General features: G+C 37.0%; 1 protein-coding gene across 4 annotated transcripts; it reads left to right on the top strand.

Annotated features, from left to right (window-relative positions):
• Window positions 1-4,909: 4,909 nt before the first annotated feature.
• LOC148200234 (protein FAR-RED IMPAIRED RESPONSE 1-like) lies at window positions 4,910-12,132 on the top strand. Of its 4 annotated transcripts, XR_015786359.1 has the most exons (3): window positions 4,910-5,046; window positions 11,672-11,792; window positions 11,949-12,132. XR_015786359.1 is itself a non-coding variant. In XM_088114605.1 (2 exons), exon 1 carries the CDS (start codon window positions 9,691-9,693, stop codon window positions 11,575-11,577), a length of 1,887 nt encoding a protein of 628 aa, XP_087970731.1. In that variant the 5' UTR covers window positions 5,053-9,690; the 3' UTR covers window positions 11,578-11,792; window positions 11,949-12,132. The 4 variants fall into 4 exon arrangements, 1 of the variants encoding a protein (XP_087970731.1); XR_015786358.1 differs by having other exon boundaries at window positions 11,664-12,132; XR_015786357.1 differs by lacking the exon at window positions 11,672-11,792.
• The last annotated feature ends 3,834 nt before the right edge of the window (window positions 12,133-15,966 follow it).

Raw genomic sequence — 15,966 nt, forward strand, 5'->3', positions numbered from 1 at the left:
GCAGTTAATCGATTAGCGTTAATCGATTAACCAAGGCAGTTAATCGATTGTTCCAGAGACAAATGGAGAAGCACAGCAAAGCATGCTAATCGATTACCCAGGGTGGTTAATCGATTATCATTAATCGATTAGACAGGGCAGTTAATCGATTAACAAAGTGACCGTTTGAAAAACTAGTCGTTTTTTAGCCGTTGGACTATCCGTTGATTTGTCTTTTAGTGACAAATCGATTAACTACTTAAATAAATCGATTAGCACAGTCAGAAAGGCTGAAAACGAAAAATGGAAGAGCCTTTGGATGAGTCTATAAATAGACTCTCATTTCCTCTCAAGAATAACTTGAGAAACTCTTCCCTTGCGCTTAAATACTCAGAAACTCTTGAGAATTGTGTGCTCTTGCTCAGCTAAGGAAACTCTGTCTATAGAGTTGGTGAAATACTGCTATGGTGATAGAGGAATAGCTGGTTCATCCTTGGTGTGTCTAAGGAAGTGTTCGGAAGAGGAAGTCATCCTTCGTGAAGTATTCGGAGGAAGTGTTTCATCCTTTGTGAAGATTCAAAGGAGGTGTTGTCTCATCTCTTGTGGCATCAAGAAAGGTGTTTTCTAAACTTTTTCAAATTGTATCTTTGTGATTGTAGTTTGTAATTGTTTTGTGATTAGTGAATTGTTTATCTTGTTTTGAGATAAGCGACTGGACGTAAGATTGGTAAGATCCGAACCAGGATAAAATCATCTATGCAAATTTCTCTCAACCTTACTCTATTTAATTGTTATTATTAATTGCTAAGTAAGTTTAATTGAGTAGAAATTTTTAAGGCACACGTTTTTAGTAAGAACCAATTCACCCCCCCTCTTGGTTTGTTGTTCCACGCTAACCCATTCGCTGCAGCCGCTCTAACAATTGGTATCAGAGCTTGCTTTGATAGTCATTCAAATGGCGGGATCGTATCAAACATTCGCAGAGGGTGCCTCTATCAATAGACCACCACTATTCACAGGTGAAAATTACGCATTTTGGAAGGTCAGAATGCAAATTTTTATGGAATCTATTGATATAGATATTTGGGATGCTGTTGCATTTGGTCCTTTTGTTCCAACTAACAATATGCAGGAACCAAAGCCCCATGACCAATGGACTGCTGAAGATAAGAAAAATTTTTGTAATGATGTAAAAGCTCGAAATATTATTTCATCTGCTTTAACTGTTGACGAGTTTTACAGGATTTCTGTCTGTAAGACTGCACAAGAAATGTGGGAAGTACTGAGAGTAACCCACGAAGGTACAGATGATGTTAAGAGAGCTAGAAAGAATACCTTAATCCAGGAATACGAGATGTTCAGGATGAAGCAAGGGGAAACAATAGTAGATGTTCAGAAACTCTTCACCAACACCGTAAACCATCTTATTGGACTAGGTAAATCTTTTGATACTGATGAGCTTAATATAAAAATTTTTAAATCTTTAGACAGGTCTTGGCAACCAAAAGTGACTGCAATTTCTGAGTCACAAAATCTCAACACAATGACCATGGCTGCATTATTTGGAAAGTTGAGAGAGCATGAACTTGACCTCGGAAGACTAGAAGAAGATGAAGATATTCCTATGCCAGATCCAACAAATGTTGCTGGACCATCCCATCCTCCACAAGATTATAGTCTAGAAAGTATATCTAGACAAATTGAAGCAATGGCCTCTATGCAACAAACTCGAATGGATGACATGATGGCTTATCACACTCTTCGCTATGATGAAATTAATACTCACCTCAAGGAAATTGATGACAAACTAGCCAAACTATATGTTCCCGATAGTGATGATGAATCTTAGGCACTTTATGCTTCTATGCTTTTTGTAGTGTGTGCTATATGTTTAAATTCTTTGTATGCTTGCCTCTTTAAAATTCAATAAAATGTATCTTGTTTTTCCTTAATATTTCTATGCATATATACTTTTATTAAGGGGGAGTATAATTTCTAATAAATTTAGGGGGAGCAATTAAACATCACTTTTTAATAATGATCAAAAAGGGGGAGAAATATTTAAAGCCTTAAACTTATTTCTAAGTACACTAACAATTGTTTCTTCCTTAAGTTGTGTTTTAAATACAGATTATTATCAAAAGCTTTAAACATCAAGAAGGTTTTGATCATAATCAAAAAGGGGGAGATTGTTAGCAAAATGATGAAGATGAAGTTTTGATGATATCCAATTCAAGTCAAGAACAACCAAAACTCATGAAGAATGATTTTGAAGACTTATAACTTTTGTAATAATTGTATTCTATTTAAAACATAGGAAATTAGTGGTGTTTATGTATGCATTTAAAAGTGATGTAAAAATAAACAAGGAATCAAAAACTGTGCAGTGCTAATCGATTAACCATGGCAGTTAATCGATTAGCGTTAATCGATTAACCAAGGCAGTTAATCGATTGTTCCAGAGACAAATGGAGAAGCACATCAAAGCATCATAATCGATTACCCAGGGTGGTTAATCGATTAGCGTTAATCGATTAGACAGGGCAGTTAATCGATTAACAAAGTGACCGTTTGAAAAACTAGTCGTTTTTTAGCCGTTGGACTATCCGTTGATTTGTCTTTTAGTGACTAATCGATTAACTACTTAAATAAATCGATTAGCACAGTCAGAAAGGCTGAAAACGAAAAATGGAAGAGCCTTTGGATGAGTCTATAAATAGACTCTCATTTCCTCTCAAGAATAACTTGAGAAACTCTTCCCTTGTGCTTAAATACTCAAAAACTCTTGAGAATTGTGTGTTCTTGCTCAGCTAAGGAAACTCTGTCTGTAGAGTTGGTGAAATACTGCTACGGTGATAGAGGAATAGCTGGTTCATCCTTGGTGTGTCTAAGGAAGTGTTCGGAAGAGGAAGTCATCCTTCGTGAAGTATTCGAAGGAAGTGTTTCATCCTTTGTGAAGATTCAAAGGAGGTGTTGTCTCATCTCTTGTGGCATCAAGAAAGGTGTTTTCTAAACTTTATCAAATTGTATCTTTGTGATTGTAGTTTGTAATTGTCTTGTGATTAGTGAATTGTTTATCTTGTTTTGAGATAAGCGACTGGACGTAGGATTGGTAAGATCCGAACCAGGATAAAATCATCTGTGCAAATTTCTCTCAACCTTACTCTATTTAATTGTTATTATTAATTGCTAAGTAAGTTTAATTGAGTAGAAAATTTTAAGGCACACGTTTTTAGTAAGAACCAATTCACCCCCCCTCTTGGTTTGTTGTTCCATGCTAACCCATCCGCTGCAGCCGCTCTGACAGTGCGGTGTTGTTAAGAGGATTCATTTTAGTCCATTATATTCGGTAAATGAAATTTGATATTGTATCATATATTTTATTGTAGAAATGATTTTTGATTGATGATTTTGAAATTGTCCGCAGCACCATATTCTTACAGATTTTAGGAAACGTCCACAGAATCGTCATGTTTGGACGCTTCATAACTATAACAGTTATCTGCGTTGCGATCATTTTGGACTTGGAGACATTGCCACAACTGACTTTGTGAGTAACCTTTAATGTGCAATATTTGTCCACTTTTGGTCGGAAATGTGTTATTTATATTGTTTTTATTGTTTGTAGTTGTTTATGCCATTTCTCCACGATGATCATTGGTGGTGCTATTAAGTGAAATTGAGTTCACTGGAGATATTTGTGATTGACTCATTGGGTAAGGGGATCAGAGACCGGAAAAGGATAGACACAGCTGTGGTAAGATTCCACATATTTCAATCTTGATGACCCTGTGATTGTAAGATAACCCTGTATTGTTTAACATTTTTTTGTATTTTTAACTGGTAGGCTGAAAATATGGCACGATTTATTTGCCTCTTGTTAAATAGACCGGAAGGTAGTATTGGTCCTTTGACTGTTAAACAAGCAAATATCCCATCCCAACCAAACTTGTAAGTTTTTTGAATTATATTGCTGTATTATATTGTGTTCTGATGAATATATGTTGAAAAGTAGCAATTGTGTGTTTGTTAAAATTGTTTTATGTGTTGGTTTCTAATGGGGAAAATGTTGGTTTCAGGAGGAGCTGCTTGGGATTAGAAAGAAATATGTATGTGAATGGATCCTCGACAACGAGAACATAAGACGAATGGAAGCCCTAGCGCTATATGGCATTTTTTAGGATTGCTTACACATGAACAAATTTGTCTCGTAACACAACATGTTTATATATGTACATAATGTAAGTTGATAATGTAGACATTGTTTTTGTAATAAGATTATCGGTTGGATTTTCAATTTACTTGTTTTGACGTTGTGTTTGTTATAATGAATAAATATCTTTTATTGAAAAAATAACGCACTGTTATAATAAGTTTTTCAAAAGTAAGGTAGGGTTTCATAAGTGAAATTAATGGTCATTACTACGATGGAGTTCAACAAGTTCTGAGTTGGGTTGGTGAAAAAACTAAATGGTAATCGTTTACAGTGGGTTAGTAAACTATTACGCGACAATAATGTGTGTTTTGTACACAAATTTGAACTGAAATAATGAACCAGGGTGACTGATGAATTCATATTTTCTACTAATTACTTAGCTTTGTGCGCCGAATTTATTTGGATAAATTATTCTTAACTGTCCATTGTTGTCTCATATTTTGTATTTGGATTTAATTTGACCAATAATTCTTATTTTAATTAATTTGGATTATTTATGCCTAATTACTTCCATTATTATTTTCAGGACAGTTTTGGGACTTATAATTTAGGATTTCAAGAGAGAGAGACTGCATCAATGTTATTGTAATTCTCGTCATTAAATTCCATTGTAATTTGAGTTGAATTTAAGTGTAATTTGGGCTAATTTATAATTTAGACCATGTGAAGGGCAATTTGGTCTTTAGGAGGTCTTTAAGAGACCAAACTCAGATTTGGGAAGGGAGTTCCAAGCCAGAAACGAATTTACTCTTTCCCTTTCTTCCAAATACATTGAAAAAGTCTTAGGATTAGTAATTTCGCTTGCTTTCCCTACTTCTGAAGTAGAATCGAAGTTTGTCACTGCTTTGAAGGTTTTGCTTTCCTTTTCCCTTTCTGTATAATTGTAATTTCAGATTGAATTTTAGAATCGTAATTGTTGTTGTGTTATTCTGTAATTCGCAATTAAATTTCCATATCCGTTGTGTTTTGTTTTTTAATTTAGTTTTACGAATTGAATTTTGCGTGTCTTCAATTTTCATGTTTAATTTCATTTTCGTTATTTCCAAATCTGAATCTCATTTTATAGATTTTTTCCAGATTTGATTTTAAATTTAGTTTTACACCGATTATAATCATTGAAATGTGTTTGGTTCAAATTATTGTGTTCGATTTCGTTATAATGGAAGCTTAAATCTAATTGGTTGGTAACTAGAACGATTGTAATGTTTCTCTGAGGTTTTTAGAGCTTAATCGTGATTCTGTTTGTGTTAACTCTACATATTACGAATTTTGTTCTGTGTGGTTAAATTCTGTTCATGCTTAATGGTCTGAAGTTAATCTGCAGATGCTTAATCTGTGATTCGCAGAATTGAATGAGTATATGTGTGCGTTTGCTTAATTCACAGTCATGAAAACAATTTTAATCTTCGCTTAGTTGATTGATTTATGTTGGATTGAAGTTAATAGAAACTAAAGTTTTACCAGTTAATCGGTGATTAGAAACATTACAATCTGGCTAGTTACTAACCTGCTTTTAATCAGTGTTTTAATCTGTATTCATCATCACATTTAATTTAGATTGCAAGAAACTGTTAAACCCCCCCATTTTGTGAACTGATAAATTGACAGAGATAGTTGGTCTTTGGGAAACGACCTAGGAGTCACTTCCTAGTACTGCATTTCAATTGCAATTAATTTGATTAGGGTGCGACACCGATCAGTGACTTGCATGACCATTGCCAAAAACTGTTAGTTTGACTCAGAGTTGCACTTGTGTTTGGAAGATGTTGGTGTTTTAGTGGTCTTACAGGGTAGTAGGAGATGTGAGGTTACCCCAAGTACTGGGGAAGAACCCATTGTGAGTGGGGGAAACAACTTGGGCAAGGCCTAAGGTAGTCTGCTGAAAGAAACTTACGGTAATCGTTTACACAGTCTTGGTAAACGATTACGCGAGAGAAAACCATATTTTGTACAAAAACCTCAACTGAAGTGGTCAGTCAGGGTAACATGGGTGACCATTGTCAAAACCAGTATGATCGAGTGAGTTTTACACTTTTGTTTGGAAGATGTTAGACTCTGAATGTTTATAGATGGTGGTTGGTGATGTGATGTGACCCCAAGGAGTGGGGAATGACCCATTTGGAGTGGGGGCACCAAGTTGTGGAAGGGCTGACTGAGTCTGCTAAAAAAACCCTGTCGTAATTGTTTACAATGTCTTGGTAAACGATTACACGAGAGAAATCCACATTTTGTACAGAAACTTGAACTGAAGTAGTCAGTCAGGGTAACATGGGTGACCTTTGTCAAAACCAGTATGTTTGAGTGAGTTTGCACTTGTGTTTGGAAGATGTTAGACTCTGAATGTTTGTAGATGGTGGTTAGTGATGTGATGTGACCCCAAGGAGTGGGGAATGACCCATTTGGAGAGGGAGGACCAAGTTGTTGAAGGCCTGAGTTAGTGTGATGAAAAAACCCTGTCGTAATCGTTTACATTGTCTTGGTAAACGATTACATGAGAGAAATCCACATTTTTTACAGAAACTTGAACTGAAGTAGTCAGTCAGGGTAAAATGGGTGACCATTGTCAAAACCAGTATATTTAACTCAAATTTGCACTTGTGTTTGGAAGATGTTAGACTCTGAATGTTTGTAGATGGTGGTTGGTGATGTGATGTGACCCCAACGAGTGGGGAATGACCCATTTGGAGTGGGGGGACCAAGTTGATGGAAGGGGTGACTGAGTCTGCTCAAAAAACCCTGTCGTAATCGTTTACAATGTCTTCGTAAACGATTACGCGATAGAAATCCAAATTTTGTATAGAAACTTGAACTGAAGTAGTCAGTCAGAGTAACATGGGTGACCATTGTCAAAACCAGTATGTTTTACTCAAATTTGCACTTGTGTTTGGAAGATGTTAGACTCTGAATGTTTGTAGATGATGGTTGGTGATGTGATGTGACCCCAAGGAGTGGGGAATGACCCATTTGGAGAGAGGGGGACCAAGTTGTGGAAGGGATGACTTAGTCTGCTGAAAAAACCCTGTTTTAATCGTTTACATAGTCTTGGTAAACGATTACACGAGAGAATTCCACATTTTGTACACAAACTCCAACTGAAGTAGTCAGTAAGGGTAACATGAGTGACCATTGGCAAATTCAGTATGTTTGAGTCAGATTTGCACTTCTTTTTGGAAGATGTTAGTCTTTGACTGTTGGTAGATGGTGCTTGGTGATGTGATTTGACCCCAACGACTGGGGAATGACCCATTTTCAGTGGGTGACCAAGTTGTGGAAGGGCTGACTCAGACTGCTAAAAAAACCCTGTTGTAATCGTTTACACAGTCCTGGTAAACGATTACACGAGAGAATTTAACGTTTTGTACACAAACTTCAATTGAACTAGTCAGTCATATATTGGTAGGTCACGTATGGACAAAAAAAATTAATTTTAGCCACAGATTCAGTGCTATGGAGTTCATGTTGGTATTATAGTTGTGGTAGAGGGTGGGAATTGATAACGAAGCATGCCAACAATTAACTTCAAAACATTTCTATAACACAATCAAATTCATCACAAGACAACATTAATAGAAATTAAGCTACACACCATACACAACAACAATCAAGTGTAGGTTAGAAATATTACAGTTATCCATTACATACTTATAATCGTCTTAATATAATATTACAGTTATCCAAAACCCACTACTAGTTGTCTGGTATTTTGGACGTTGATGGTTGGTCAGATGGAGGTACAAATTTGCGGAGGATGTCATCCACATTGAGTTTCTTCTCTGTCCACATAGGGAGTCGAATGATAGGTTTTGGGGTCTCCTTAACGAGGTCAATTGTTGGATGACAAACATCAGCTGGAAAAACCATGACTATAGAGCGATGAGTAATATTGAGGTAGTAGTTTTGCCGAAATGTAGTGAAGGGCTGGACCTAAATGTACAAACCAAATTAGTTAGAAGAAGAACATTCAAAGACCACGAAAAAAATTATGTTAGTTAAGTACAAAATGGATGGGTTACAAGATTGAGTAGCATAACGGAACCAACTCCGATATTGTCTGCAATTTGAGGATCTTGAAGAACTTTCTTGTCCAACGAAGCCTTCATCGTGGCAGTTGGGTCCTTCAGACATATAATAAGTTATTAATGTACCATAACATGTACTGTTGTTGAATCAAGGAAATAATACCTTAACAGTCAACTGCATATCTCCCAACCCATTTGGCTTGCACTCTTTCAATATGCAAGCAACAAATGGAAGGACCTCTGCTGATTTTGCCTCTTGGAGGGAGTTGACGTTTTCAAATTTTCCATCCGTTACGAGACTTCCAATGACAAAAAATATATGAAAAGAGATTAGAACTCGTGAACGTAATAAGGGTTTTTGCAAGTTGTATGATATTGAGTGTACCGTGGTGTTCAATAAACATCTGTGCCCATTTCCAAGCATTGGAGTTGAAATCTCATTCATAAGTTGCTTGAGCAACATCACGAGCAAATTCTTGTGTTGATTTGGGTTCTTCTGTTCCCGTTCTATTCAAGAAAGCTGCTTCGATGTTACCTGCAGGACCAGGTATAAGCGATGACGACGCATCGCATTTTTTCAAGAACGATTCAAGGACATCATCATCATAAACAAGGTCTTGCCATGCATCCATGATTATGCTGAAATTTTGTGTCAAAATTCAAAAAACCCACGTTAACGAGGCAAGATGAATGGGATCATTACATAAGTAACTAACAATTCAAAGAATGGTAAATGGGTTAGAAATATAGTCACCTGATTCAAGTGTAGACAATGAGTTTGTCCCCGATATTTAAAGAGAACTACATGGACAAACACATTACATGAAATCAATATTTTATAATCAAAAGAAATATTTATTTTATAACTATTTCCATTATGAATGACGAGATGTTGGTTGATGGACGTGGCTGAAACTTTATTTGAACAAAAAATTAAAAAATAATCCGTTAACTTGTTAAAATGAAGTTGCATTAATTGTGGGGATATCTCTAATTTGATAGGAAATCTTAAAAAGTGAAAACCATTGATTGTGGGTTATGAGAGAGAGAAACTTTATGCTAACAACATTAAATGCATGGTTTGTCAACCTAAGGAAATTAGTGCTTCAGAAGGCAAACATAAGAGCTTTGGCGGTACGAAACACCAACATCAACGTCCAACGTAAACATTTTGCTCCATTAAGCAACCACTTTCAGAAAACTTACTTTGGTCTTCATTAAAGACAAAGGGTACAACCATCTTCGAAAGTTTGGTGACAACCACATAAGGTTCATTTATGGTGGAAGTAAATGTTGAAGACAAGGTTGGTTAGGACCATTTGACCTTCATTAAAGGGCACCACCAATCCACCACGGTACGTATTACTTCACTTTTTCGAAATGGGTTTATTTACATATTTTTTTACAGTTGACAGTGGTTATTGTCGTAAGTTTGATGAGTGAATATGATTTGGTTTATCTTTAAAGCTGGGTCTAATGTCGACGCACACAATTGATGTGGATGAAGTGAATGAGTATAATGACAATGTTGATGACCGTAATGAAAGTTTATTGGAAATGGACCCAACAGTGCATATGTGTTTTGAATCAATGATTGAAGCTAGAAAATTTTACACAAACTATGCCATTAGATGTGGGTTTGTCGTGCGGACTAGAACTTCTAAAAAAGATAAAGACAACAACGTGTACTACTTGAGAATGGTTTGTTCAAGGGAAGGCAAATATGTGTCTTCCGTCAAACCAGTGGTCAAAACACTTCCAAGTCAAACTAACCAATGTCCTGCTGGGATAACCATTGCAAAGAAGGACGACAAGTGGTTTATAAGAACCGTTGTTTTGGACCACAACCATGATCTTTACCCTAATAACTCCAACCTATTTGCAGCGAATAGAAAGTTAAGCATGCAAGCAAAACACACCTTGGAGGTAAACCATGATGCTGGAGTTAGGTTAAATAAAAGTTTCCTTAGCATTGTTAACGATGCCGGGGGCTATGAAAACATGGACTTAGTCGAGCGGGACGCAAAAAACTACATTGGCCAACACAGAAGATCTTTATGTAAGGATGGTGATGGTCAGACACTCCTAAGACACTTTTCTTTAATGAAAGATAGAAATAACGAGTTCTTCTATGACATTGCACTGGATGAAGGGAATAAAATCTGTAGTGTGTTTTGGGCTGATGCAAGAAGTCATGCTACATGTGAAGAATTTGGTGATGTTATTTCGTTTGACACGACTAACTTAACAAATAAGTATGACATGCCATTTGCGCCTTTTGTGGGAGTTAACCATCATGGACACTCCATTTTACTTGGTTGTGGATTGTTGTCTTCGGAAGACACTGTCTCATTTGTATGGTTGTTCAAATGTTGGCTTAGATGCATGCGGAATAAGAGTCCAGAAGGTATTATTACTGACCAATGCAGGGCAATGGCCAACGCTATTGAACAAGTGTTTCCTAATACGAGGCACAGGTGGTGTTTATGGCACATCCTGAAGAAGTTGCCTGAAAAATTCCATGGCTATAAAAATAATGCCGCTATCAAAAGCGAACTACATGCGCTTATATATGATTGTGGTTGTCCAACAGAATTTGAAAATGGTTGGGAGGAACTACTTACCAAACATGGATTGGAGCAAAATGAATGGCTATGTAATTTGTATGAAGAGAGACATAAATGGGTTCCCTGTTACTTGAAAAATGATTTTTGGGCTGGCATGTCTACCACTCAGAGAAGTGAGGGAATGAATGCTTTTTTTGATGGATTTATTAATTCTACAACCATACTTCAACAATTTGTGGTTCAATACGACAATGCCGTTAGGGTAAAGGCCCAGAAGGAAATACAAGCGGACTTCTCCTCCATGAACACCACTGTTGCATGTGGCTCTCAGTCACCGATTGAGAGACAATTTCAAGTGGAATACACACATGCAAAGTTTGAGGAGGTCCAAACAAAGTTCCATTCAAGGATGAATTGTTTCATCAAAGACACCTTAAAGGACGACTTATGGAACACTTACACTATAAAAGAGGAACGAATGTGGGAGGGTAATCGTTTACCAGATAAATTTTACAAAGTTCAATTTGATCCCCTGACACAGAAAACCACTTGCTCTTGCCAACTATTTCAGTTTAGAGGCATTATATGTCGGCATTCCCTATTGGTATTTGGTCAAGAAGATGTATACAATGTTCCCTCACAATACATTTTCCGGCGTTGGACCAAAAATATCCTAAGAAGGCACACACTAATAACAACATCGTATAGTAATTCGACTAATGAACCACGCATGGAAAGATACAAAATGTTGTGCAAACGTTTTTATGAAATTGTTGAAGTTGCTTGTGAGTCTTAGGTTTCTAGTACTGAATTGAAAAAAGAAATTAATTGTCTTGGTAAAAAATTTGGGTTTAGTTCATCCATGACAAATAACATCATTAGCGATGCAGGCCAACTAAGATACGATACTGGTGCATGGACGTCATTACCACATAGTCCAGTTGGAACATTTGATGTCCTTGTTCACAGTCCTGCAGTTGTTAAGCGAAAAGGACGTCCACGCACAAACAGGTTGAAGTCCACTGTTGAGAAAAGAACCCAAAAAAGAAAGTCGGCTTCAGTCAGAAAGACTTCAACACCGCCCACTCTATATATTACGTTGAAAATATTGATTAAATACTTTACTTTTTATGAATTTAGTTGTAATTAATTATTTTGTTGTTGCAGGGGCAAAGGCATCTAATGTTGTTGAAAGTGATGACCTTGTTCAGTTTCAAGCCGACTCTATCCAACTATCACAAGATACCGAAATGGGTCATTTAGGATTTATGTTGTTGTTGTCAGCTGTACATATCAATTTTGATAACAACATCACTTAATATATAGAACTTCTTGACTGTTTTTTGGTGAATTTAATATGTTTTTGTAATTGAAAATGGTCGTGAATGAAATGTAACTGATGAATGTTTGGAATGCATATGAAGAGACCAAAATTCACTATTGTAATCGATTACAAATAAGTCGTAATCGATTACACGTTGCTGTTGCTTACACTAAACTACCCACTACATCAGTACATATCCAACGTCTATAACTTGCAATCGTGTTTATAACTGCCCAATGACGACGTTGCTGAAATACGTGTATAAAACCTCATTTTTGTCACTGCAAAACCCTAAACATAATTAAATGGGTTATCGTGCAACCAAGAAACGAAAGGCATCTTCCTCCGTTGATGGACGTCGACGCCGCCGCAGTCCAACCCTATCACCATCCTCATCCCCTCCAACGCCAAACAATGAACTCTTCTCCTCGGATGAGCAATATGAGAAATATGTCCAACATTTTCTCAATCGTGAAATATTGGAAAGTAAGTATCTAGAGGACGGTTACTTTGAAGGAAAAAACTTTCAATTCTATGACATATTGGCCGAAGTTGGGCTCACTGAATTTCTGTCTTTAAGAAGACATTACCACCCAGAATTAGTGAGAGTGTTCTATAGTGATGAGTCAATATTTTATTCACTTCACTTAGTTTATTTTACTAGAATTAATCGGGGAATTGTGCTTAAATGTCCGGTATTTTCCCATTTTTCCTAATTGTGCTTAATTTGATCAGAAATTCTTATTTTAATTAATTTGAATGATTTGAGCTAATTATTTGCATTATTAATTGTAGGGAAAATTTTGGAAATACAATTTGGAACATTTAGAGGCTAAATAAGTAATCTGAGGAGGTGTGGATTTAAATTATGGGAGTGCACATGGAGATGGGCTTGGTTGGAGAAGCTAAGAAGTGGTGCTGGAAGAAAAAGAGGCTCACGGCCTGCACCCAACAGAAGCACGTCCAGCACCTTGATTCCAGCACGGCCCACACAGTTTTCGGTCCAGCAAAGAAGTGAAAACGTGGTGCTGGAAGAAAGAAACCATACACGGCCCGACAGTCCAGCACCCACATTAAGACGCATCCGGGAGGCAGCGAAGAGGGGTGCGTGAAGAAAGAAGCACCCAGAAGAGTGGAGACCTGGACCCAGCTGCAACCTTGGAGAAGGGCTTCACGCGGAGCTTCATTTTCCATCAGCTTCACCACGCAATCCAGCAGGCTGCACGTCCAATAGTTGAAGCCACGTTGAGGAGAGAAAGTGGTGCACACAGTAAAAAGAGGTGGTGTCCAGTAGATTTAGTTTTCTTTCTTGTAGAAAATGGGATGTGCTGGACATGGCAGCCGCCACCCACTTAGAAGCATTTTTATCTTTGCTGATTTTTCATTTCTGTCTTTCAAAGCTCATCATCACAGAAGTTCACTGTTGCATTGAATGGTTGCTTAATGTTTGGTTGCAAGCTGAGTGAAGAAGCGGTGATTTCATTTTGAGTGAAAAAAAAAATGCATTTATTTTCTTTTAAGAGGAACGCTGAAGCTGTAGCAGGAGAGAAGGGAATGACCGAGAGAAAGGAGAGACGTTACGGAAAAGAGGAGAAGAAGGAGGAAGAATTGATTTTGGCTTGAAAAAGCTGAGCTGCCACCGAGAGGAGAGTGGATCTGGAGAAAGAAAGCAAGCATGGAGGTTCCAGTAGCCACCTTGGGGGAGATTTATTTTTGGTGTAGGGAATGAACACGGAGGGAGAAAATTGATTACAGCCAAAATGTAGGTCCAGATGCTTGGAGAAAGTGATGTCTCAGCCTATTTATTTTATTTGATTCCACGTAACCTTGCTTTTGGTAGGTACAGGGTCTTTTCATTCAACCTTTAGAGAATGTGCACATGGTTAAAGCTCAATACAATGTGCTGGAAAAATCAGAGAGCTCCAATAGATTCTTCAATTTGTCTTTAACTCTTGGACCGATAATTGTTTTCTTTTATTCTCTATATTGAAATGCTTTTAGGGTAAAATGTTTACTAAATTACATCATTCTACTGTTCAAGCACGTTTTTATTATTGTTTCCGCTGGTGATGTGCCCATCTAGATGACTAGAACGTACAATTTCTTTGTTAGCTGAAGGTCCCAATTTAATAGTTTTAGATGAGTTGCTTTATTTAACTGTTACGTTCAATCGGTGCTTTCAAGTTAACACAAGTTCGGTTTTTAATTTGTTTAAAAGTAGCTTGCTTTTAATTATTTAATTTTCTTTGGATTGAATACATGGATGTGTCACGGCTAAGGAGGTAGTTCTTTATAAGCATTTGCAATGTTTAATTTCTTTTGGTAGATGAATGGGTCATAAGTTTTATTTTCTTTCATTTTACTTTTTTTTTTTTTTTTTTTTTTTTAAAAAAAAAATTTTACTTCAACGCTTTTAATTTTTACCGCAACCAAAAAAACAATCTTTCAAAATCCCCCCACAATGTGTTTGATCTGAGACTGAACCACATTTGGTCCTTGAGAGACGACCTAGGAGTCACTTCCTAGTACTATACTGCATTCTTTCATGCATAACTTTTGTTGGGAGGTGCGACCCTCTCATCAATAGCAACATGTCAATATCGGATACTGGGGTTATTCGAAGCGAGGTAAAAGGTGTCAAAATTAGGGTCAGCCCTAATCTTTTTCAACAACTCACTAATCTCCCCCCTGATGGTGTTCGTTATGAAGGAAAACTTGTAGATGAGTGGAAAGAACAATACGATTCTGTTACTGCAAGGAAACTAGTTTGTAGAGATGATGCAGGCATACATTCCAGAATACTGGCGGGCCAAATGAAGGTTCAACCAAGGATACTTCATTACGTTCTGACTCGTGTATTAATTCCTCGTGCAACCAATATTGGTCAGGCATCCGAAGAGGATATTATGCTGCTATGGGCATTTTTAAATTCCATTCACATTAATTGGGGACATCTTATTAGATATAAGATGAAAAGAGCATTAAGGGAGAACGCCAAGTTGCCATATCCACATTTGATCACCATCTTCATGGAACACTTTCAAGTGCCTACTGACACTGATCCCATTTCAGAACTGAAGTTCAAGCAAAAAATGGGTAGTGAAGTTGTAGCATCATTTGGTTATGTGCAAAATGATGATGGAGAATGGGTTCACAAAGCCAACGGCCCCCATCCCCCCTTACAACCAGGTCAACATCAAGAAGGAGATTATGATGAACAGGGAAGTTCATCTACAACACTAAATGATGTCATGAACCGCATAGAACAACTTCAGACCTTCGTAGGTACAAGATTTAATGCCTTTGAAACTCGATTTGATGCCTTTGAAACTCGATTTGGAAACATGGACATGGTCATGACTACAAGGTTTGATGCGTTGCAAAACCGCGTTAGGAACATTGAAGAACAACTGCAACACTTGCAAAGTGGTTCTGAAAACAATCCTCAGACTTAGAATTGCTTGTTTAGGCTTTTTTTTTTCTGCATTATAAAAAAAGTATGTATCACAGTACCTATTTCCATAATTTGAAGTCTTTAATTTAATGAAGTTCTTTAGTGTCAAACTACTTCCTCAATTTTCGTCATTTATTATGTAATGTTTAATTTATGATACACTAAATACAATTGCAGTTGTTAGTAAAACACCAACACCACTTACCAAATATTAGCTCTCCATCCACATAGAGTGGACTTGTTCCTGAAATTAACTATTTTTGACAATGGTCACCCATGTTACCCTGACTGACTATTTCAGTTACAGTTTCTGTACAAAACCTTGATTTCTCTCGCGTAATCATTTACCAGGATAGTGTAAACGATTACAACACGGTTTTTCCACCAGACTCACTCATTCATTGCCC

This window comes from Vigna umbellata, chromosome 4 (assembly GCF_029865625.1).
Source record: "Vigna umbellata cultivar VRB3 chromosome 4, Vumbellata_1.0, whole genome shotgun sequence".
Classification (NCBI taxonomy): domain Eukaryota; kingdom Viridiplantae; phylum Streptophyta; class Magnoliopsida; order Fabales; family Fabaceae; genus Vigna; species Vigna umbellata.

What these genes read in the sequence shown, in the direction of transcription:
- LOC148200234 (XM_088114605.1), top strand. Translation starts at nt 9,691, where the DNA reads ATGTCGACGCACACAATTGATGTGGATGAAGTGAATGAGTATAATGAC.